General features: G+C 41.5%; 1 protein-coding gene across 2 annotated transcripts in view; it reads left to right on the top strand.

The window, feature by feature from the left end:
* MYO3A (myosin IIIA) overlaps nt 1–22,972 on the top strand; it is a 192,204-nt gene that overhangs the window by 90,528 nt on the left and 78,704 nt on the right. For both annotated transcript variants that reach the window (XM_019531841.1, XM_019531832.1), the window contains exons 9-17: nt 5,557–5,656; nt 8,214–8,330; nt 10,109–10,213; nt 10,306–10,389; nt 14,103–14,305; nt 15,547–15,645; nt 15,775–15,889; nt 20,183–20,309; nt 21,671–21,881. In XM_019531841.1, the coding sequence (XP_019387386.1) occupies nt 5,557–5,656; nt 8,214–8,330; nt 10,109–10,213; nt 10,306–10,389; nt 14,103–14,305; nt 15,547–15,645; nt 15,775–15,889; nt 20,183–20,309; nt 21,671–21,881 (1,161 nt within the window). The remainder of the gene's footprint in view (nt 1–5,556; nt 5,657–8,213; nt 8,331–10,108; nt 10,214–10,305; nt 10,390–14,102; nt 14,306–15,546; nt 15,646–15,774; nt 15,890–20,182; nt 20,310–21,670; nt 21,882–22,972) is intronic.

Here is a 22,972-nt window from a genome sequence, read left to right as displayed (position 1 = left end):
TCACATAATACCATCATATTGTAGTGAATCTCTTCTCTTTTGCACAGCAGTACTGGCTTTCCAAAAACATACTTTTCTGTAGTGTACTGCACACTAATTGCATATGCATATTGTGTTATAGGTGCTTGTATGTTCCTCATTCTTATAGTATATGAGCACCTCATCATCTGTGCTTTTTTACCTTCACAAGAGCCCTTGGCAGCAGGGAAATAGTAAATTCCTTGTCATGTAGGCCCAGTGAAACTAAAAACCAGCTTCAGCTCTACCTTTGGATAGTACGTAGATTTTAGATTTCACTCCCCCAGGAAGGCACGTAATTCTATGTGAGTACAAACATGCAGGGGGAAGGGAGGGGCGTGTTTGCCTTTCTGTGCAGCTCAGCAAGATAGGCACTGCCTTGAAAGTCAGGGGCCCTAGGTTGTGGTTCTTTTCCCCAGTGAGCATCCTACAGTCCATCTATTTCATCCAATGATCATTAAATACAAATGTAGAAATGTCATTTGGCTAAAACCCCAGGCATCTCTCTTCTAGGGCAAGGTCCACCCCACCAAGACACACTCCTTTCTGATTAGGCCCCATGTATCATCTCTTCCTGGCTGCCCGATAGGCCAGCTTCAGCAGGAGAGGTATAGTATTCTGGGCAATGCCTGGCCTGTGGTGGTTTAGGATACTTGCTGGGAAGTCAGAGGTATAGACTGAACCCCTCTGCACTGACTCCCCTCCTGGCTAGAACACACCTCTTTGGAGTAAGCACCAACTGCTGGCTTTGCCCTATGCCCAGCATTCCCTCCTTCCATGCCAGCTCCTGGAGCTTCCTCACACTGCTCCCAATTTGTAGCTGTGCACAAGTAAGTCCTGACAGCAAGGTTACAACCCACAGTACCATTTCTAGAGTTACCCCGCAGTGCAAGAAGGTGAATTAATATTGCTTGTGTCCCTGTGATTTTCCCAGTTGTATTATGCAGCCTGCTGTGTTAGCAGCAAGAAACATAGAATCCCAGTTAGTGGCTGTTGTGCTGTCTTTCTATACCTTTTGTTTTCAGTTATATTTTGTTAGCTGTTTGGAGACCTATTGCTATTAACACCTTCAAATCAAAAGGTATCTTTCTTATTTTTAATGTCTTTTTTTTATACCTTAGGTTAAAGCCAGGATGTTTCTAATTGCCTTCAAATCTGTGGCTGGTTTTTGAGTTTTCCAAGCCAGACGGGGTATTTTATTGTTTGTTTCACTACCTCACAAGTGATAGAAAGGATCAGTGAGTGGGGCATCATGAATCACACACCACTTTTCACAGTATTTTTGGAGTCATCAGGCATCACTTAAATACATTCTGACAATTTGAAAAGAAAAGAACTGCAGTGGCTTGGGTTTTGTTTTCACTGAAGCATGAAAGATAAAGTGGGGGCAGGGAAGGAGCAGAAACAATACTGCCTTGACTCATTTTCTTGTCCATACTAGCCTGATGTTTCTGGCCTTTAGCTGCCTGAATTGCTTATTGAACATGGCTCCAGGATTTAATGCCAAAAACAAATAATGTCTCTGAGTAGATGCATAATTATTTCAGTTCTCAGTATCCGTGTGCAAGATGATAATGAAAATTCATTGCCAATGTCAGCTAAGGGATTTTTTTTTAAATGGTTGGGGTTTAAGGAAGTGAAGCAATATAACTGCCCTTGAAGGGGTCTGTGCCCTTTGACAGCAAAGAGAAAAATATTGTGTGTTCTGCAAAACTGTCTCTTTCCTATACATAGGAAACTGAGAATATAACCTGGTTAAACAACAATGTAGTTTTCATGAAGACATCAGACAGGATCACATGGGAATCTGTAGATTTCCTCCTTCCTGGGAAATAAGCCATCTTTTAAAGTAGCAAAAATATTGGGGAGGAGAATAGTATTCTCTAAAACTGGGATTTTTCTCCTCCTTCTGTAATGCAGCTGTTAACTTTCCAGAGTGAATGAAAAGCCGGGCTGGATGCAAGTTTTGTGAAATGCCATTCTTTCTAATCAGTATAATTAAAGAGTCCACAGTATTCATCCAGTATATAATAATGATGCGAGGAATCGAAAATGTGCCTGACCTAAGCGTTTGCTTTGGGAGATGGAAAAGTGGAATGAGGTATAGTTTAATGAAATACTGTCATTTCCTACATCTTTCCTTCACATGTACATTTGCAATTTTCTTTGAAGTCACGCTGTGAGATATAGGCTCTAGAAAGCAGAATGACCTTCATGTAGCTCCACAAAGGAAATTCCTTCACATGTCCAGATTTCACAGGAAATCATATATTTTCCCTATCAGAGAACTTGCTATGGCCCTAAATGCAGTAACCCCCTTTGACATATTTAAGAAAATAAAGTCAAGTAGTACTTGTCAATGAAATGATGAGCATTATAATTATTTTAAATATTTTAAAATCTGTTCTATATAAAGCCAAAAATTGCTTCATAATTTTATAAGAGGGGAGCTTGTATGACTGGGGACAACTATTACTGCATAAAAGTCTCCTGTAGGAAGTGGAATGGATCATAGAAAAGATCACACCTATGAACAGTTTAATACCCCTTCAGAGCCATTCATCTAGATGTTGTGCCATGGTTCTTGCGTATTTTCAGTGTCCCAGTGTTTTAAATGTGGGTAGTGAATTACAGGCCCTATTGTGCCTATCTGTGGCAAAATCTGCAGGAAAATAATTTAAAAAAAAAACCCTTGGGAAACGCAGAGGTTTCCCCTACAGGAGCTGAGCAAAATTGATCTTATTATTAACAGTTCAGTTGGTGACCACAAGGTTTTAAATAATAATAGGAAAATAGCTATCTCTTGCCTTTACCCCACAATGAAGGAGAATAGAGCCTACAGGCAACCCCCGCTTAGCGCTCTTATTTGGTTCCCAAAAACCAAGCATTAAGCAGAACTGTGCTAAGCAAAACACATTTTCCTATAGAAATTAATGTAAATAAATATAATTGGTTCCATGACTTCTTGCCTGCCCACCAGCCAGAGTGGCACCGCCAGCCAGCCCAGACCCCGCGCTCTTACCACCCCATCCTGCGTCCTGCCGGCCCTGGCCCCGCACTTCTGCCACACCACTGGCCGTGCTCCTGGCCCTGGCCCCACTCTCCTGCAGCCCCACTTGCCCTGGCCCTGCGTCCTACACTCCTCCTGCCCCACCAGCCCTGGCCCAGGCACTGGCCTGGGCTCTGTGTTCACGCTTCCTGCCTGCCCCTTCTCACCACCACCACCACTGCTGCTCCTCCCCACCCACCCACCAGCCATCCAGGTTCTGATCACTTAAACCAGTTTATGTGTAATGTCTGTCCCTAGCCTTTGGGAGTAATAATCATGCTCACTTAAACATTGATGTGATGCTAAAAGAAACGTCTGTCATCATGCAGAGTGAGCCAGTAACTCTAGTGTTGAATAATCTTAAGAAAACTGTGAGGCACCATCCCTGCCAATGGACTAGCTCCTGTGTATGTGTACCAGTTCAGCCTACTAGGTACACTCCACTAGACTGGATCTTGGATATACCAATTCCTTCTGCTGTAGTAACATTAGGAATATATATTGAAGTCTATAAACATAAACAGGAATATCCACATGGTAGGTGCCTAAGTGTGATCCTCTTCTACCCTGTTCAGGTCCCTGTAAAACAATCAGTAAGTCTATAATTGTAACATGCCTCCATCTTAGTCTGAAGACAAAGTGATTAAAAGCAGTGGTGAGGAGGAGTCACACACCCACCTTTTACATTAGTGGTTTTTCAAGGATTTGAGTAGGGTGAAATAACATCCTGCTTAGGCTGTTAGGTAGACCAGGATCTGGTCCTACAAGTTCAGCTCACCCTAATGTTTTTAATTAAACTGTTAGGATAGATTTGACAGAACCCAGAGCCCATGTGAGTTTGGCTTTTGGAAAAATCAACAAGTACAAGTCGAAGGCCTGTGAATTCACATGCCTTTGCCTACTCCTTGAAGATGTCCTCTCCAAGCCTCCCCCCAAGTCTCAGGATTGCCCTTTAACAATATTATTAAGTGAGGACCTGTCTTCTCACATCTCTGCCAAGGGGGGCAGGAGACCTTCCCCCATCCTGGCCCTTCATTGTGCTGTGGGTAACTTCACACAGTCTTCCATCTTCGAGTGATCTGTCCAGTAGATTCTGTCCTTCTGCACCCTGTCCATTCTTCCATGGTATGAAAGCACCTGCCCTGTTCTATGAGTGTCTCTGCATCAGAGCAAATGAAAGGGCCTTCTGTGGCTTTTCAGAAGTCAAGCTGATAATTGGCTTAAATTCATGCAGCAGTCTCTGTGTTATCTCTGCTTCACAGCTGACACACCCAAACCTCATTTGTGTGTTTTTCTGCATGGCGTCTGGAGGAGAGAGATCAGATCAGGAGATCTGAACCAATCTATGGCCCCTGGCTGCTTTTGTCCATCTAAACTCAGTATAGGCTGTAACCCTTTTTAGCCTGTAGAATTCCTGTTCTTTGACCCTGTCCGGTCTCTAGTGGCACATATGCCTAATCTGAATCTTGCTTCCCCTGCTGTCTCCCTCATTAGTGTTTTGATGGATCCCACTCCTCTTTCTCTAATGTGGCCTTTTTCCCTAGGTAAGGAAACTCCCTGGAGATCACCTGCTCCTCTGTGATTTTTCTGCATTATTTCTAGCACTAAGTCAATTTTTCTTTGTTCCATTTAAAAACACAAAATACTTCCCCTAATTTATAAAATTACTAGTCATGCTAGGATGAAGGGCAGTTTTGAAATGCTCTGTTGTTTTCTACAATAAATTTTTAAAAAAAAATCTACTTCCAGTGAACACATTTAGGGGGTAGGACTCAGTTAGATCAATATTTTTTATAAAAACTACTTCCATCTTGGAGTTTTGCTTACATCAGTGATGCCAACTCATCTGGACTCTGAGCTGGATGAGTGTTGCGGTGCCAGTCTATGGGCCAGGTCTGGCATGGGGCTAGTCTGCAGGCCAGATCTAGTGCCTGGAGCCACATGTCATCTGAGCCACAGGGCTCTCCAGGAGTCTGGCAATTTAGTGGCAGGACAGGCAGTGGCACTGTTAATTCCCATGACTCCTGTAAGCCATAGAAATGAATGCTGCCACTGCTCCTCACTGCCAAATTTCCAGCCCTGTGGGGAGTCCCATGGTCCAGATAACACGACCTCATGGACCAAATCCAGCCCATGGTCCTTATCTTGGTTGCCCCTGTTCTACATCATTCTTGCCCTGTTATTCATCCACATAACCACATATTTGTCCTATCCATAATAATAATCTGGTTCACTTTTCTAGGTAAACACTAGCTTATGATGATTATATGCATTGTTATATTTTCTATATAACCCAGCTCCCATCTAATAATTGATTCTTGTACTCATGTAGAAGCCATGTGAAAAAAAAATTCCTCCTGGTATCAGCTGCAGGATCAAAGCCTTCATCTATTTTGAATTTACAACATCAGGACATTGATACAGCTGTACCTGGAAGGGTCAGTTCATGCTTTCTCACTTCATGGAAGTGTATGACTTTTGTATTCTAGATTTGAGCGTATTCATACAAAGAAAGGGAACTACAATAAATCTCAAGTTTCTAACCAGGAGGACGTAGATGATTTAGCAACCTTGGAGGTACTGGATGAGGTGAGATGTTTCACTTGTAAAAGGTTTCCTGCAATGGAGCATTCAGATATGAACAGAAAAATAAACCCTGCTATATTCTTGATGTTTAAATGGCCTGCATTCTCACATTGCAATTAATTAATAGCTAATGATACGTTACAGATTTCTGCTTGTTTGCTGAATGTGAGATAAAGCATGGTGCATCTTGAGTAGCCACAACTGACATAAATTGTCATAAGTTTCATCATTGGTCCTTTACCCTAGTAAAGACTGTGGAATCTGACAATGTGTTACCTTAAAACTATGGCAACTCCAGATACAGCAAACATCACTTGACATGCATCCAGAGGAGTTTGTTCTCAAAGGTGATACATCATAATGGGCCATAATGGGATTCTCAGCAGGCATAAAATGATGGGTAGGTCCATTAAAGTTAGTGGTGTTGTGCCACATTGAATCAGCTGGGGAGATGTTTTTGTGCAACCAACTCTTGAACCTATACAACATTTGAGAGACAAAATTAGTGCTGTTTTGTAATCACCATCACATAGGGAAAGTGTACTATGAGCAAAATACCTGTGTCAAAAGCTATTCCCTTGGAAATCTTGCTCTGCATATGCTTCATTTTACTTTGTTTTATTGGTCTTTATTGTTTCCTTTACCTCTATTTGCTAAGGAATGTGGCCGGAAGGTTTGATTCTGTAACTACTTACACTTACTCTGCAGTAGTATGCTTCCATTTTCTTCAGTGGAATTGCCTCTGATTTATACTAGTAAATGTGAGAGAGAAAAGAATCAGACAACAGTGCTTTATCTACCATTCACAGAGGCAATGATTGGATGTTGATGAAATGCAAATGTTGCACTGTTGAATGGTTTGTGAATCATTACAGAATATAATTCATAATCTCCCTCTTCACGTTAAACTCTACTGATATATTACCATTAATCAGCCCATAATAGTTCACTCAGTGCTTCTGAGGTATGTTGTCATCATTGGATAGTGATAACTGCACTTTGAGTACTTTAAATTTTCAAAGCACCTTAAACATTAGTTAATACTACAGTAGCAGTAGTTTATTTACAGTGTTTGCTAAAACAATACAGTAAAATTGACAATAAACATATATATAATTCATAATAAAATTATATAATTTATGAGTATTGACAAAAGCATACGGTAAGATTACACATTCTACCAGTTTAAACAAAAATAATTAAAGCAGAACATAAGATTGTAGGAAAGTAAAGCTGGAAGGCACCTCCCAAGGTCATCTAGTTCAACCACCAGCTCAAGGCAGGATCATCCCTGACTGAAACATCTCAGTCAAGAGTCTGACTAATCTGCTGTATTGTAACCTGCTGTGACAAAATATATGGCAATGCAAAAATAGATAAAATGAAATAATACAAAATACTAGAATAAAATAAGAAAAACAGGGTTATTTTATTTGATTTTGGCCATTATTCTTTGTACAAGTAACACAAATACACCAAGGAGTATAGGATAAGCTATTAGTGAATAGAGACAAGCCAGATTGTTTTTACTTCATTAGCCCAGTAGTTAAAATCTTCCACCAATGAAGAGATCAATTTTCCTCTGATTTATATAAAGAGAATGAGGAAGGCCACATATAGAGATTTAAACATCTATCTCATTCTTCCCTCTAGAACATATCCACTCGAGTCCAACACCACCTGCCTATAATGACTTTGCATCTCATTTGAGTGAATTGCAGTCTATTAATGACCTGTCATTGTTTGTACTTTTGTATTTCAGATAAGTAGGTTTCTAGGCCAAAAGAGCACTTTATTAATCTCAAAAAGGAGAAGTTTGAGAAGATCTCACTGCCTGCATATTTATCTGTATTATATCTTATTCTAAATATAGGATTAATATTGGGCCAGTGACTGTCAACACATTTCCCAGACCCATTTGTCTGGAGGAGAATAAAAATGTTATTTAACCATTCAAATAAGGATTTACTTGGAAGAGGGGAGTCTTCTAAAATGTACTTCCCAGGGTATCTGATAGGGCTACAGGCTCTAAAATGTTTACGCAATAATTTCAGCCCCATTTCAGATCATATGAGTTTCCCCTCCCCCCACCCTCACCTCCTATCCCCAAAAGACATTTATTCACAGTAAAAATGATCATACACTGACATAGGGTTGGATGGCAGAGTGAGTGGTTCAGGAGTGTCTGTTGCTCCAAGTGAATAATTTTAAGTCTTGTGTAAGCCCTGTACCAGGGGCTATTCCAAGTTAGCCAGCCTTCAATGGACACCAGTTCATTCAGTCTGGGAATTCAGAGGTGGCTAGACATGAATACAGATCACATTTTGGGACCTAAAAACCCCCTCTTTGTTAACTGAGTGGCTACATTAATCACTGGTTAATGTTTATACAATTATCTGAATATGTTTGGTGGTCTGAGAGTCATTTAAAGCTTTAACATGAAGATGACTTCCCCATGTGTTCTCTCCCTCTCCTTCTAATACTCAATTTTGAATGTTCTTCTATCTGCAAAATAATTTTATAAAAAATAACAGAAACTTCCCTATTCTTTTTACAACAGAATACAGTGACAGAGCAGTTGCAGAAGAGCTATGCCAGGAATCAGATCTATACCTTTGTAGGAGACATCCTCATCGCTGTCAATCCATTTCAGAACCTAGATATTTATTCTACACAGGTCTGTAAAAATTGCATTGGTTTTCGTCCTATACTCTCACTAATTTACAGCGAAATATGAACATTTACATGAAATCCTGAGTAAGCCATCCCTAATAATCTACTCCTGCTCTCTTTAAATAAAAGAATTACTAATAATTCATGTTGCATTGTTATCTAAGTAGCTTCATTATTGTAGGTTGAACTTCTGACCTTAAATGAGCCACATTCTGTCACTGACAATGCAAACAGGCTGAAGCCCAGTCTACATTGAGACCCTCAACTTTCAATTGTCTTGTTTTTGGAAGAGATACAAGGGTGTGTCTACATGTATTTCCAACCGTGCAGCTGTTACTGTGCAGTTATTTAGTACTTGCATTAGCCCTTGCTTTAGCAAGTACTAAATGACTGCACAGCAGCCACCATTTCTGTGCAGTCCTGGCAGCACATGGATTGTTTCCAACCCTACTGGGCAGTAGCAATAAGCTACTGTGCAGTAGTGTCAGCATCACAGTTCCTGCCTGCCAATACTATGTCACCATAGCAACAAGCTACATCATCATAGCTCATCACTATGGCAACATAGCGTCTCATGTAGACACCCAGTGTTTTCTAAAGCACCTTGTACCATCCACTTTTGCTCCTCATTGTGCTTTCCATGAAGGGCCAGAAGAATTTCATGCTGATATTCTACTGTTGCCAGTGGTTAGTCCTGGTTGACCCAATTGTAATAGGAGGAATATTGAAGAACAGATGCTAAAGACGCTAAGGATTTTCTCTGTTCCCCCTCATGTTATATTTCTGAAATGCCTTGTATTTTTTGCTGCTTTGCAACACTCTCCTTGCAGTAAAAAGCTAATTTTGGCCCCTTGACTACAGGGTTGGACAGGCCTGAATGGATATAATTCTACTAAAGAATGGGGAGGGCCAGACTATACATCCCCTGTGTGACACAAAGGGCTCCTCTGTTAGAGGGCCCTAAAATAACAGCACAGAAGGAATGAGGGGTCCTAGTCAGGCCACGTGAAAGCTTGATCTGGAGAATCTGTAATTACACAGACCTGTTCAACCCTACTCTTTCTACACAGGAATACCAAGTTCACAGAGATTATACTAGTTAGGAGACTAAAACAGACTCTGTGAAGTAGCTCTGCTTCTGCACCACAGAGGAGGGGAGATCAGAGTCCTCCCTTAGTCTCTTCCTTCTCTCCTTCCCTCTTCCCCCAACAGATAATCTGATCTGGATAATCTGAGAAATCTATGTATATATTTAACTGATTAGCTTGTTACCTAAGGGACACTTTAATGCTTTATCCTTGGGTATGTTGCTCATGGTATTTAAACAATAGGTGATTGATGTGAGAGTCAGGAACAAATACAAGATTGCCATTGTTATTCCTAGTTACAGAAAATACAAAGAGAACATCTGCTAAAGTTTGCCATCTAAACTGCATGCACACACTAGGAGGATGGGAAGAGAAAATGAAATGAAATTATAATTGGGTACTTTGTGACTGAAAACAAAAAATCTTGCCCTAATTATTTTAATTTTACATTATAATAAAAGCACAATGGGATTTGTAGCTGTACTAGCTCCTGTTTAGGGTATGTTAATACACAAAGCACATAACAGCCCATGGTATAGGTAGTGGAGTAATAATACTTTTAATTCTAAAACAGCTCTACTTGTGTGCTCAGGATCCTTTATAGCAAGCAATAAAAATTAAAGGGCTGTGATGAAATAATCCAAATGATGCATTAAAGAAACACTGATGACATTTTCATTTTTCTTACACTCAGCATTCCAAACTGTATTTTGGAGCAAAACGGACTGCCAGTCCTCCCCACATTTTTGCTGTAGCTGACATTGGTTATCAATCAATGGTGACATACAACTCAGATCAGGTAAAAATACTGCTGTACAAAATCAGATTTATATTTTCTACCTCTTTCTGTTTAACTGAAAGAAAATGGACTTCTGCTTTGATTTTCTTCAGTGCATTGTCATTTCTGGAGAAAGTGGAGCTGGCAAGACACAGAGTGCCCACCTTCTTGTTCAGCAGCTCACTGTCCTTGGAATGGTAAGTTTTGAAAGTAGAGGTTTTTACATCTCTTTATAAAGTGCGAAACCAGAACAGATTGGGTCATATTCTCAAACTTGCAATACTTTTACAGCAGCATACCAAAGTCCATAATTCTGCATTGGAATCTGCTAGCGCAGGGTTTGAAGCAGGTGTGGAAAAGGTAATATGGCTCAAAACTGTATTATCTTTTCCAAAGATTATTTACAAGGCTAGAGGAAGGATGATGCACATCATCCATTGCACTTTTCCCCCCCGCATTTGTGTTGCCCTGTAGGGTCAGACCAACTCTCAGGATCTCAGTGTTGCGCTGTTAGACAGGAGGGTATGACACAATTGCACACATACAAACACACAATTTGGTGCATGCACACACACACTACCAGCTCAGGCACATACACATCCAAACCAGCCTAGGCACATGCATACCTATCACCAATTCAAGCACATACACACTAAAAATTAGACAAAAGTCAATTTTCAATACCCGCATACTCAGTACACATACACAGATCTCTAATTTGTACATTATGCACACAATTATATATATATATATACACATACACACACACACACTCACCAGTTCACACACATAAAACCCAGCTACACATAGATAAGTTCCTAACTTGGATGGTATGGTATGTATGTGTGTGCTTGGGGTACCTAGGATACTTGGGGGAAGGTTAAGGTGAGAGAGAGAGAGAGAGAAAGTTAAAGTGTAGGAAGTAAAAGTTGCCAGAACCAGGATTAGAGCCAGTGGACTAGAAAGAAGCTGACTGAGGCTTAGGTTAACTTAAGATCAAGTAGCCCCAGGGTTACCTGAGGTCGCTGGTGCAAGGGAAAGACAAAAAAAATAAAGCCTGGTGGCAAGGGGGAGACAGCCAGGAAAGAGAGAGAGAGAGAAACCTGGGAGCTTGGGGCTGGAAACTGAGGCAGACAGCTGAGATATTGGGAGTGGGGGGTGGGCAGATAAGTGGTGGCAAGGAGGAGACAGCCAGGAAGTAAACTGAGGAAGAAACCTTGTTGCTCAGGGGAAAAGGCAGTGGGAATAAGACCATGGCAAAGAAACAGGGGGGTTGGAGCCAGAGAGGAGATCAGGACAGGTGTTGGAGGTGGCAGTGAGCCAGAAACAGGAGAGGGAGAAATGAGACAGAAGTTAGGGGGGCAAGAAGCAGAGATTGGAGCAGGGCTGAACCATAGTAAAGCAAAACCCAACTCAGGGGTCCAAATAATAGGTTAATGAAACAGGCAACATGCAGCCCCATGAAGTTATTGGTTCACACACACGCAAGCACTCACAATGGCAGCAGGAGAAAGAGACTCAGTGGAAGGGCTGGAGTCCAGGTAGGGAAGAGAAACAGAGTCCAAGTCCTTGGGTGAAGAGAGGGCAAGGGGTGATAGCTACCTATCCAGGCTGGAAAGGGGTCCTTGTCCAGTAGGTGTTGTCCAGAGGGAGGGTCACCAGCAGGGCCTCTGGGTGGATTGGTGGCGTGGCATGGTGCTGGTCTAGATGGAGAGAGCATCCCAAGGAGTCAGTCTTCACTACCCCTTTTATTGGGCAGACTACCTCTGATCTCCTATGGGGACGGCATGTCCAGGCAAAGTCAGTCCTGTTCCAGAGGGCTCCAGGTGTTCTTACTGATCATGTGCAGCCTGGCACAATGGTGGGTTGCCTCATCTTTTGTTTCTTGAATCCTAAGGGTGGTTCCAAGGGCTGGGTCATTGGTCCAAGTATTGGTCTTGGTGGTTCGGTCATTCAGAGGGAGCTATTTTCAAACCTACTGCCATTGTCTCTCAAGCACCCTCATTCATCCCCATTCATTCAGAAGCCAAGTTACATAGGTGGGGTAGGTGTGAGTCATAGGTTACACATCCGGGCCTGGGGACAGGATGGAGACTTGACAAACAAAATGGAAACTTCATATGGCTTATGCTAACTTACATATGTAGGCCTATATCATATAGTACCAGTAAAACAGTAATATAGAACAGTAAACGTCAATATAAACATAATAATGATACAATATAAAGAAGGAGAAAAAACAAAACAAATGCAACTTGCTACCAAAATAAAATGCTGAAACTTATCCTATGTCTTAGCTCACTTATTACTTATCTATAGGGAATAGAAAGGGAGAGACAAAGTCAGAAATGGTTGGGTAAGGGGAGGGAATAAATTTAAAAAAGAAAAATTGGGGGGGTTGGTACATTTAGACCACTTGATAATTTTTTTTTCAAATGTTGGAAGATACTAGAAAATACAGTGAAATCTGTACTGTTCTTGGGCAATCCTCTGCAATACAGCCTTTCCTAAAAGTTACCCAAACAGTCCTAATTAAGATTCTTTTCCACCTCTTCAGAAGCAAACCTCTCTTCACCACTGGTTTGTTGGCAATTCCACTATCCTTCCATATGTGTTTTGGACAAGGAAGTTTGGCCTGATGATTTGGCTTCTTAAATCAATGCAAAAGTATGGTAGATACCCAGGTCTTGAGAGTTTTAAAGAGTGGAAGTATGTAGGCAGGAGCACACTGAGTTTGGGAATGATTTATTACTAATGGAGGAACTCCACTCAGATGTCAAATTGGGCCTCCAGGAGTATCCTCCTTCAGAAAGTGAAGATAGATAGGGAAAGGTTTCCTGTGAGGAAAATAATTAATGGAAATACAGGGCATCCTTACATATGTTCCAGGGTGGGGGTGGAGGTGTGCCTTAATTAGAGTGGCTTTTGGGAACCTCTCTAATTAAAGCACCTGCAGCATCTCATGTATTCAGTGTTCTGTGCTTCAAAATGGCGGCGGGGCACCTTAACTAAAGCTTGTTTGATTAACTTTAGTGAAAGCGTACCCAGCATCATTTTGAAGTGCAAGAACGCTGAATACATGTGATGCCAAAACTGCTGGAGCATGCTGATTTGCACACTCCAGCAGACTCAATTAATTAATCAAGTTCTAATTAGAACGTATTGGAGCAGGCATCGGTCACATGAATAGGTGCCCACAAAGACTAATCAAAATGATCAAATGAGAAAAATCCTGGATCCACTGAAGTCATTAGGAGTTTCCCAATTGACAGCCATTGACTTAATTGGATCCATTCATAGATTGGATTGGAAATCATGGTTTTCATTCACTGTCTTTACTCCTTGCTTCTATGCACTTTAAATGAAGGTACATGTACACACAGTAAAATGGACATGTAATTGTAACACAGATAGATATACCCAAAGTAGCCTTAATCTAGTTACTATAAATCACACTTACAGTTAAGACTTGGAGACATAGACTAGCAAGCTATCAGAAACTGTTAAGTAGACTCAACCTTCTTTACTGCACAGCATCTTTACTGCAATTGTGATATGTAAAACCAGATTAAAGCTGGTTATATCTTGCAATCATATTTGCAATATGTTGTAATTACTTTTTCCTGTGCAGAAATGCCCTCTGTCAGGTGGACATCCACTATGGCAATGGATCATGTGGATGGTTCTGTGGCTAAAATTAAGGCCCCAGTTTGCTTTCCAAGGGAATTTTTTCTCATTCGGGTTTTGATGTTTGCTAGTTATAGCTAAATAAAGATTTCAAAAGTAAATAAGACAGATCAGAAATCCAACTCTATATTAAAAAAGAAATTTTAACAGATAAATTGAGATTCTTCTAGATAACTTGTAAAAAAATACTTTTTCTGTATTTATAAGCAATTTGTTTATACAGGCTAATAACAGGACTCTCCAGGAAAAGATCCTCCAAGTGAACAATTTGGTAGAAGCCTTTGGAAATGCAGGCACCATTATCAATGATAACTCCAGCAGATTTGGGAAATACTTAGAAATGAAATTCACCTGTGGTGGGACCGTAGTAGGAGCCCAAATTTCAGAATACCTCCTTGAAAAGTCTAGAGTTGTCCATCAGGCTCTGTAAGTAAAAAAAAAACCAAAAAAAGCAAAATTGACCCATTTGGAAACAAACAAAAAGAATGCATAATGTAAGAAAATATTAAACTAAAGATGTAAATAAGTGAGATGTTTTCAAATAAAAGCTGATCGTTATAAATGTCTAACAATACAGCATGATTTTTAGTGTACCATTTTCCATTGCCTTCTGGTTTCTCTAAGCAGGATTTTTTTTAACATTGCATATCTAGCAAAAGGGTGTTTATGTGTAAAAAAGATAAACAGTTTAATATTCTTAATTCTGAGTTTCTCTGGTTATGTCATTTTATATTACTCTCTTAATATTGTATTTGTTTGTTTATTGTTTAGGTCAATATCTGTAATTTTCCTTCCTTAATGTAACTTACATGCAAAACATTTAATTAAATCTTGGATAGTTTAATACAGTTTTGTTTATAAAGGAGCATGACCCAAATATAGTACAGATACACAAGTCAATATGTATTTTGAATATGAGTCTGTAATCTGTAATCGTACACAAAAGTCCAGCTAAGTTTGACCTGGAACAACATGACTAGGGACCTACCTAATTCACAGAGACTGCCCCTCAATTCCATTGTCAGAACGTGGGCCCAGGCAGCCATTTTGCTGGAAGAGCACAGTGAGCCGAGGAGCCCGGCAGCCATGCATGGGGCCACATGACAGGCAGCCCTCAGAGCCAATCAGGAGCAAGGGGGGGTATCAGTCATCTTGCCAGCAGCCCTTTGAGTGGGCAACCCCCCTCCCTTCCCAACCTCAGCAGTCTGGCACAACACACTGAGGGCTGCTGGCTTCTTCTGGGGAGCCTGCATTTTATTTTTGGTAATTTATTTTTTCCACAGATTCCTGGATTTTGCAGGCAATGCCGGATTTCGCGGATTCTGTAAAATCCACAAATTCACAAATTTGGTCAGTCCCTAAGCATAACAAAACAGGGTGGGACCGGTTTTATGACAAACTTTTTTTTCCCAGTGAAACTTAAGTCACAGAAATTGTGAAGTTTCAGAATAAAATCAAGTTTGCCCTAAAATAATCCAAAAAATACTTTTCACAGAAAGAGACAGACTTATTGTTACTCACCTGGCCAAAAGTGTGTGTAAATTAATATAATGTAATGTAATTATGCTGTCCATCTGGACAGCATTTTTGACACAGTAATAGTGTCAGTGTCATTAACAGTACAACCAATTTACTAAAAGAAATAATTGTTATTTTTTTTGTTTCAGAGGAGAGAAAAATTTCCATATTTTTTACTACATTTATGCTGGTTTGGCAGAAAAGAAAAAGCTGGCACATTATAAATTGCCAGAAAATAAGCCTCCCAGGTAACACGGGTTTTTGTTTTTGTTTTTGTTTTGTTTTGTTTTTTACATGAATTAACAATGAAGAACCAGTCTGTAACTGGGTTCCTAACCTTGTTAGGATTCTAACCATTCCTCGCTCAAATCTTTCAGATATCTGCAAAATGATCATTTCAGAATAGTGCAAGATTTAATGAACAATAGTTTCTATAAGTCCCAGTTTGAATTAATTGAGCAGTGCTTCAAAGTCATAGGCTTCACAATGGAGGTGAGTACTGACAACTTCTAAACTTTCTCAGTTTTTGAAACCTTCATGTGCATGTTTTCAGACCAAGAGATAAATGGGAAGTATACACAACGGATGCAAATAGTCATCTTCTTTCTTTTATATTTTTCAACATTCTATAGTTGTGGAGCAGTGCAGCTTGGCAAGGCCCGGGAGATGACAATGAGCCAGGGGCAGCAGTGGGGGTGTGGTGCAGTGGGGGCAAGGGGAGGGGAAGTGGCAGCCACATCATGTGTATCCTGAGGGGCCCATGATCTGTCCTATTGTGGTCTATGAGTGTTCCCTGCCTGATGGTGTGGCATTCAACTCCCAGCCCCTTAGAAGTTGGATAGTCCTAGATAAGGACATCACTTGCATAAAGTGGTGACTTCATATGGCCTAAAAAGAAGTTACTTCCATGAGATTAGCTGCACTGCAGATGAAGTTAACTTTCCTTTTCTTTTCACTTTGCTGAGGGGGCACTGTGCTTAGGTAAGGAGGTTGGAGGATCATAGAGAGTACTAGCCAATTGCCTGTCAAAAATGACAGGGGTCAGGGGAGGGAGGGGACTGGGATGGAGTGCCACCACCTAACGCTCCATGCTGCCGCTGTTCTGCCTCTTGCAGGGGGCGAGGTGGGCTCCCCCACCCTCTGTCTGGTCCTCCACGCAGCTTCAGAATCATGGTGGTGCTCCCCCATGCTTGGAGCACTCCGATTGGCTGTTTCTGCCAGCCAGTCAGAGTGCAAATAAAGTGTTAGGGACAGACAAACAGACAGACAGACTTAGGTTTTTCTAATATCAGAATTCCTGCCTTCTTGAGCTTCCTGTGCTAAGCACGAGGCAGCACCGGGTCTCCATGGACCTAGTTCTGCACTTAACAATAGCCAGTCAAAAAAACCTAGCAATATTGCCTTGTTCCACTTCCAGACCAGCTGGCAGAGGAGGGAGTAGCTGCTGCAAAGGGTGATTCAGCAGCCATGTTCCCCCAAGCTCTTGGATTCACACCTACTTTGGTTGCAATGCCTGCCATCCTTCCTTACTGCAAGGAGTCTGTAGGTCTCCACAGCATCCCCTTTGCAGAACTTTGACTAAGGGTCAAGAGCTGAGCCTGCTATATGCAGAGACTGCTACTCTATGGCTAGAGAGGGATACTGTATCAGAAAGAGACTTTTTCATGGACAGCTGAAATGTTCTATAATGCACCCCTAAGCTTTGACTTTTCATCCTGGAGCATAGATGAGTTTCTCTACACACGTTTATAAGCAGAAATGTTGAACATAAAGCCATCTTCACACTGACTGCAGTTCAAACCTTAATGTTTTTATGAAACATGTCCATTAAACTGGCTAATGTGCTTTAATGGTAACATCACACTCTATGTTTTCTGTGTTAAAGTTATAATGTTTTACTTACAACTGCATGACAAAAATAATAGGAGATGACTACCTGAGATAAACAGCAATCATTCTGTAGTAGGCAGACCAAGCCAAATTTAACACCTACTGAAAAAGGGCACAAAAATGTCAGCTGCTGTACACATAATAAAACAAATGGCAAAAGTCAGGTTATTCATTGTTTTGCATTCCATTTACATTTGCAAGCTTGGAAAGCAAATACTCACTTTAAATACATACATGCTGAGACCCAGTCATCCCTAAAGTAATTTTTTAAGTGTGAACTTTTATAGTTTGTCTCAATGTCACTGGAATAATTCATTTTTATTAGCCACTGAGTTTACGTTGGATTTTTTTTTTAGCATTAAAAACAAGATCAAGAATTTTTGTTTTGTTTTGTTAGCCACTGGGTTTATGCTGGATTAATTTTTCAGTGTTAAAAACAATACCACAAGTGTATTTGTGCAAGTAAGGATTTTATCTGACTAATCAATGCTTGGTGCAATGCCAGCATGACAGTAAATATTTTGGGAGATGGCAGGATGAATAGCCTAGCTGATAAAATGTGTGTCCCTTACCCTTGAAAATATTTCACAGTTTTAGCTTAACTTTAGCCCACATCACAAGTATAATACCTGGCAAACTCTGCTTAGTAGATGACCATAAATCACCAATTATGCAGACAATGATATACATTTATGGCTTATATCAAGTCACGCCATAGTGAAATCTTTTATTTCTTTCATTAGTCTAGACTATTATCATTTTTTATTTATTTAAAAGTCAGTTACTGTATATCCCCCTAACAAAACTTATGCTTGAAGATACTGGCCCTGGGACAGGTAGATTTCCCCGTTCAGGACAGCAGTTAAGCACTTAAGATGAGTGGTACCAAGACACATGCTTAAATTAAATAACATATTTACTCAAATACAAGGCGAGGGTTTTTTTGTCCCCAGTCAGCATGGGGAACAATTTGCATACAAGGAAACCACTGCATACAAGGAAACCACATTAAGTATATTGTCGATCATTAAACTGGTGCCAAAAGCAGCCTGTGCTCAGCAATGGGCACCAACTATGATGTTGATTAAATGCAGCCAACACTGAGGATGACCCATAAGAGGGAAACACAGATGGGAACTTTTTTTCTTTGATGGTCCTTATGAAATGGGTGGGTATTTCTTCTACAAGGAATTGGCACCAGGCCTGGGGGTACTACAATACCATGCCAGCAATGGGACAGCTGGAGCCAGTCCTGACACCCTCCTCTTGGTTCCAAAATTGCTACCACCACACGAATAAGTTAATGCAGCCCATCTGAATAAAATATGTGCAGATGTCCATTGTATTTAGAGTTACTACTCTAAATACATTTGGACTTCCTCTTAACTCCCACTGCTAAGCTGCACCTTACTTTCTCATTTCCAGTGATTCCTATTTCTTCACCAGCCTTAAATGTCTGGCAGACATCATCAAACAGGGCCCCAGACAGACAGAAGCCTTCCGTCACCCCCTTTTTCAGCCTGTTACATATGGTTAGTATGGCCCATTGTGCATGAGGTGGAACTGGACCAGGTTGCCCTGCACCTCATCTGCATATACATTTTTTGAGGATCCCAGGACTTGTGACAAAGACCACCCAGTTCCATTCATGAGTGGAGAGCTAATCAGCACATGGATCCTTTGGGGAGTGGGGGTACACACACATACTCAGCAATGCTGAGCTATGGGGTCACTATAGCTTAAAATGCTGCTAGGGCCCAGCCCAAAGAACTATAAAGCAAATCATGACACCTTTGGCTTTGGACTAATATCATGTATAGTTTGTATTATATAGAAGTAGGTACCAAATTGCTGCTTAAAGGTATGTTTATGAAGTACCTTTATTAAAACTTGCAGCCATTTCAGAAAAGATAAACTGTATCAATTCTAGCTGAATTAAATCATTAAGTACCTGTAGCAGTTTGCTGATATGCAAATTTTGCATTTCACTTTCATGTGCTTACAAAGAGCAGGGTCTAACAGTAAGGAGAGGAGAAATAAGTTGGAAAAGGGAGTGGGAGGGTCTAGAGGGCAAAGGAGCCCTTTGACTCTCCCCACCCCCCCCAATTTATTTTCCATACTCTAGCAGTGGAAGGGGGGCAAATTCAGGGAAAACCTCCAATAATTAGATTCTATACCTGGAAAATTATAACAGGTTTACAATTTTCAATATATAGAATCTAATTATTAGGGGGCTGTCTTATATTCAATGTCATCTTATATTTGAATAAATGTGGTATGTGCAATGCTGAATGCAGATTGGCTTAAGGCATGATTACATGCTTTCAGAATCAGGTCCGTATACTGTCTGATTCTTCTTGATTTCAGTGGGCACAGAATCAGATCAATTTTAGGAAAATTCCTTGTACCAAGAAATTTAGGCAAAGATCCACAAAGGTACTCCAGTGTCCAACTGAATGAGACATAGCCAACAAGTATGAAATTCATTTCTATCATTGCAAATTTCACAGGGATTTGCTGTGCTAGAAATCTTGCAAGAAGTAATATAGAAGCATTCCAGCTTGCCAATCCCCAGGAGGAATCGTGCGACCAGGAAGCATACAGGCATTCATTCTGATACAAGAATCTCATGAAAGAGGTTGAAAGAGGAAGTTGTTTCTCCCAAATCTGCCATATTTCTTCTGAGAGAATCCACTTGAACACCTGTACTCTCCCAGTTTCTTGTAGGCATTTCTCCTGCTACAAATTGAATGCATCTCCATGCTATTTTAATATTTTAAGACAACGGGGCCCAGTACCACTTCTGGTTATTAAGATATGGAAGAGAAGAACAGAATAACAGTTACACAGCCTAAGGCATCAGATGTAAAACTATAAATTGTATCTATTTTTCAGGAACTTGGAAGTGTATACAGTATTCTCGCTGCAATTTTAAATGTGGGTAACATTGAATTTTCTTCTGTGGTATCCGAGCACATGATTGACAAAAGCAACATTTCTAATCCAGTAGCTCTTGAGAACTGTAAGTTCCTCCTTTAATTTAATATTACATGTCTTCAATGTTTTAGGAGACAGCTTGTTATAAGACAATAGGGTTATCAATAAAAGTGTATTCATATGGAAATCTTACAAAAATAATAACATACTGTACTTCAATTCATGATGAACACATGCATATTTATTATAAATTATTATAGCAGTTAACCAAGTTGCATTCATGAAGCATTACATGAGATAGGTGAAAGCAAAATGTAACAATGATTTTTTTTATCTATATTTGAACTTCCAATGAAAATTTTCATTGAAATCTTAAATTCTTAAATTATTTTACCAGCCATACCTCCTACAATGCTCACAGCATTCAAGGGTTGGACAATACCTCAGGGGTCATCTAGTCTAAGCCCCTTTACTGTGGAAGGTTTTGCTATTTGTAAACCATCCCAGACAGATGCCTTGATAGCCTTTTTTGTCAAAAATCTCCAGTGAAGTAGATTTCCACATTTCCCCAAGGCTGGTTGTTTCATTGTCATGCTCTTCCTACCATTGGGAAGTTTTTTTGTAGGATTAAAAAATCAATTATAAGCTCTTCCTCTGGGTGGACTCTAGTTAGCAACCTACTGAACAGGGCTATCCAGCTTCTAAGTGGCTGTAAGCTGCATGTTGCACAGGCCACAGCAGATTAGGCCACACACTCAGGGACCACAGTAGCATGAGCTATGGACCCTTTGGCCCCTAGGCACTCTAGCCCACAATGCATGGCCCCATCCCCAGCTCCCATGAATGCTCCTCCACTACACCATGATATGAGCTTCCCTGCTGTTACAGCACTTACAGCACTGCCCCCTGGAAGCAGAAGCCAGAGGAGGGAACAGGAGCCCAGAGTGCCCGTCTGCTGCTGCAGCTGGAAAAATGGGGGAGTGGTAACCAGATGGGAACCCAGAGCCACAGATTAACCCCCTGTGGGCCACATGCATCCTACAGGCCTCCACTTGGACAGCCCTAAATTATAACAACAAAAGGCAAAGTAGCACCAGGAAAGTTGTTTCTCCTCTACCTAGAGTTGTGGCTGTGACACCAGTCTATTACACCCTAGCCAGCATGACTGAGCTGACATGGAAGGGGATGTAATCTACACCTGGGAAAGATTTGGTGCATATTTCCCTATTTTAAAGCAAAGAAGAAATTACAGACATTATGGCGGAATGACAGTTGAAGATCTTGACCTACTTCTAGGGTCAGCATAGTTATGCTCTACCCCTTTCTCAGGGCATGTTGCACTTGCATAGTCAAGCCCTTAGAAATTAAAAAAAAATCTTCATCCTTCAAAACTATCTCTGTGAGCTGGCCATATGTAATTTAACAGTAAACTTGTTTACTTCCAAGGTGCTTCTTTGCTGTACATTCAGGCAGATGAACTGCAAGAAGCTCTCACCTCTCATTGTGTGGTAACCCGAGGAGAAACAATCATCCGTCCCAACACCGTGGAAAAAGCGACTGATGTCAGGGATGCTATGGCCAAAGCATTATATGGACGCCTCTTTAGTTGGATAGTCAATCGCATCAATACTTTACTCAAGCCAGACAAACTTCTAAGGTAAAGGTAGAGGGCAATGTGTGGCAGGGGCACTCCCCACTGACAAACACCACACTCCCCATAAACCATACCCCCCCCACACACACCTCCCCCACACACACACTCCCACACACCCACACCCCCCAAAAAACTCCACAATGGCCCATATTCACTCACACCGCCACACACTCCCACACGCACCAACACCCCTACAAGCCCCACACCCACCCACATACACCCCCATACACATCCACACACCCTCCCAAACTCCACACACTCCCACACACACCTACACCTCCCACACTGCTTCACAGCCTCCTCCACAAACCCCACACCCCCACCACAAATCCCACACCCTGCATGCCCAGCCACCAGACAGGACAGGACAGGACCTGGTGACAGGAACCGTGGCCACATGGGCAGCTGCCATACTGCAGTCCTGCCCCATGCCCACACTGGTGCTGGGACACGCAGCCCCGGCCTGGGGTGGGGAGGGGGGAGGCTCCTGGTCCTGAGTATCACTTGGGGAATGATGTGCTGGGCAGAAGGGGTGAAGGTTGCAGCAGGGGTGGGTCATGGGCAGGGGGGGATTAAGGTGGCAGCACGGTTTATGTGTGTCTGTGATGGGCCAGTGATGGCAGCAGGGGTGTGAGAGAGAAAAAGAAATGGGAGGGGGAAGGAGAAGAAGACTATGGGTAGAAGCAGCCACTAGAGCCAGGCTTGGAGCCTCCCTGTCCTCCTACAACAGCCTATGCAGGGGGAGGCCGGCCCCAGTCAAGGGTTTTCCAGGAAGGGCAAGGGGATCACTGGGGCCTGGGCACAGACACAGGGAAAAGAATACCAAGGGCTGGCACTGCTCACAGCCACAAAGCTGCAGGTGGGACAGCTGCAGCTGGACTCATGTCCTGGTGGAGGGTGGTGTGAGATAGTGCTTATGCTAAGCAAGGGCTAGCATTAAGAACAATGCACTAAAACTCCCAGAATGCTTCAAGGAGGTTGAGAAGTCAGTGATTGACATTCTGGTAATCACTTTCTGACCCTTAGATAAAAATGCTGACCTTCTGACCCTTGGACAATGATAAAAATAGCAGGCAAGCAGCTTATATTGTTAA

This window comes from Crocodylus porosus, unplaced genomic scaffold, assembly GCF_001723895.1.
Source record: "Crocodylus porosus isolate Cpor-Errol unplaced genomic scaffold, CroPor_comp1, whole genome shotgun sequence".
Taxonomy (NCBI): domain Eukaryota; kingdom Metazoa; phylum Chordata; order Crocodylia; family Crocodylidae; genus Crocodylus; species Crocodylus porosus.
The sequence above is the reverse complement of the archived record's forward strand: the minus strand, read 5'-3'. Positions and strand labels throughout refer to the sequence as shown.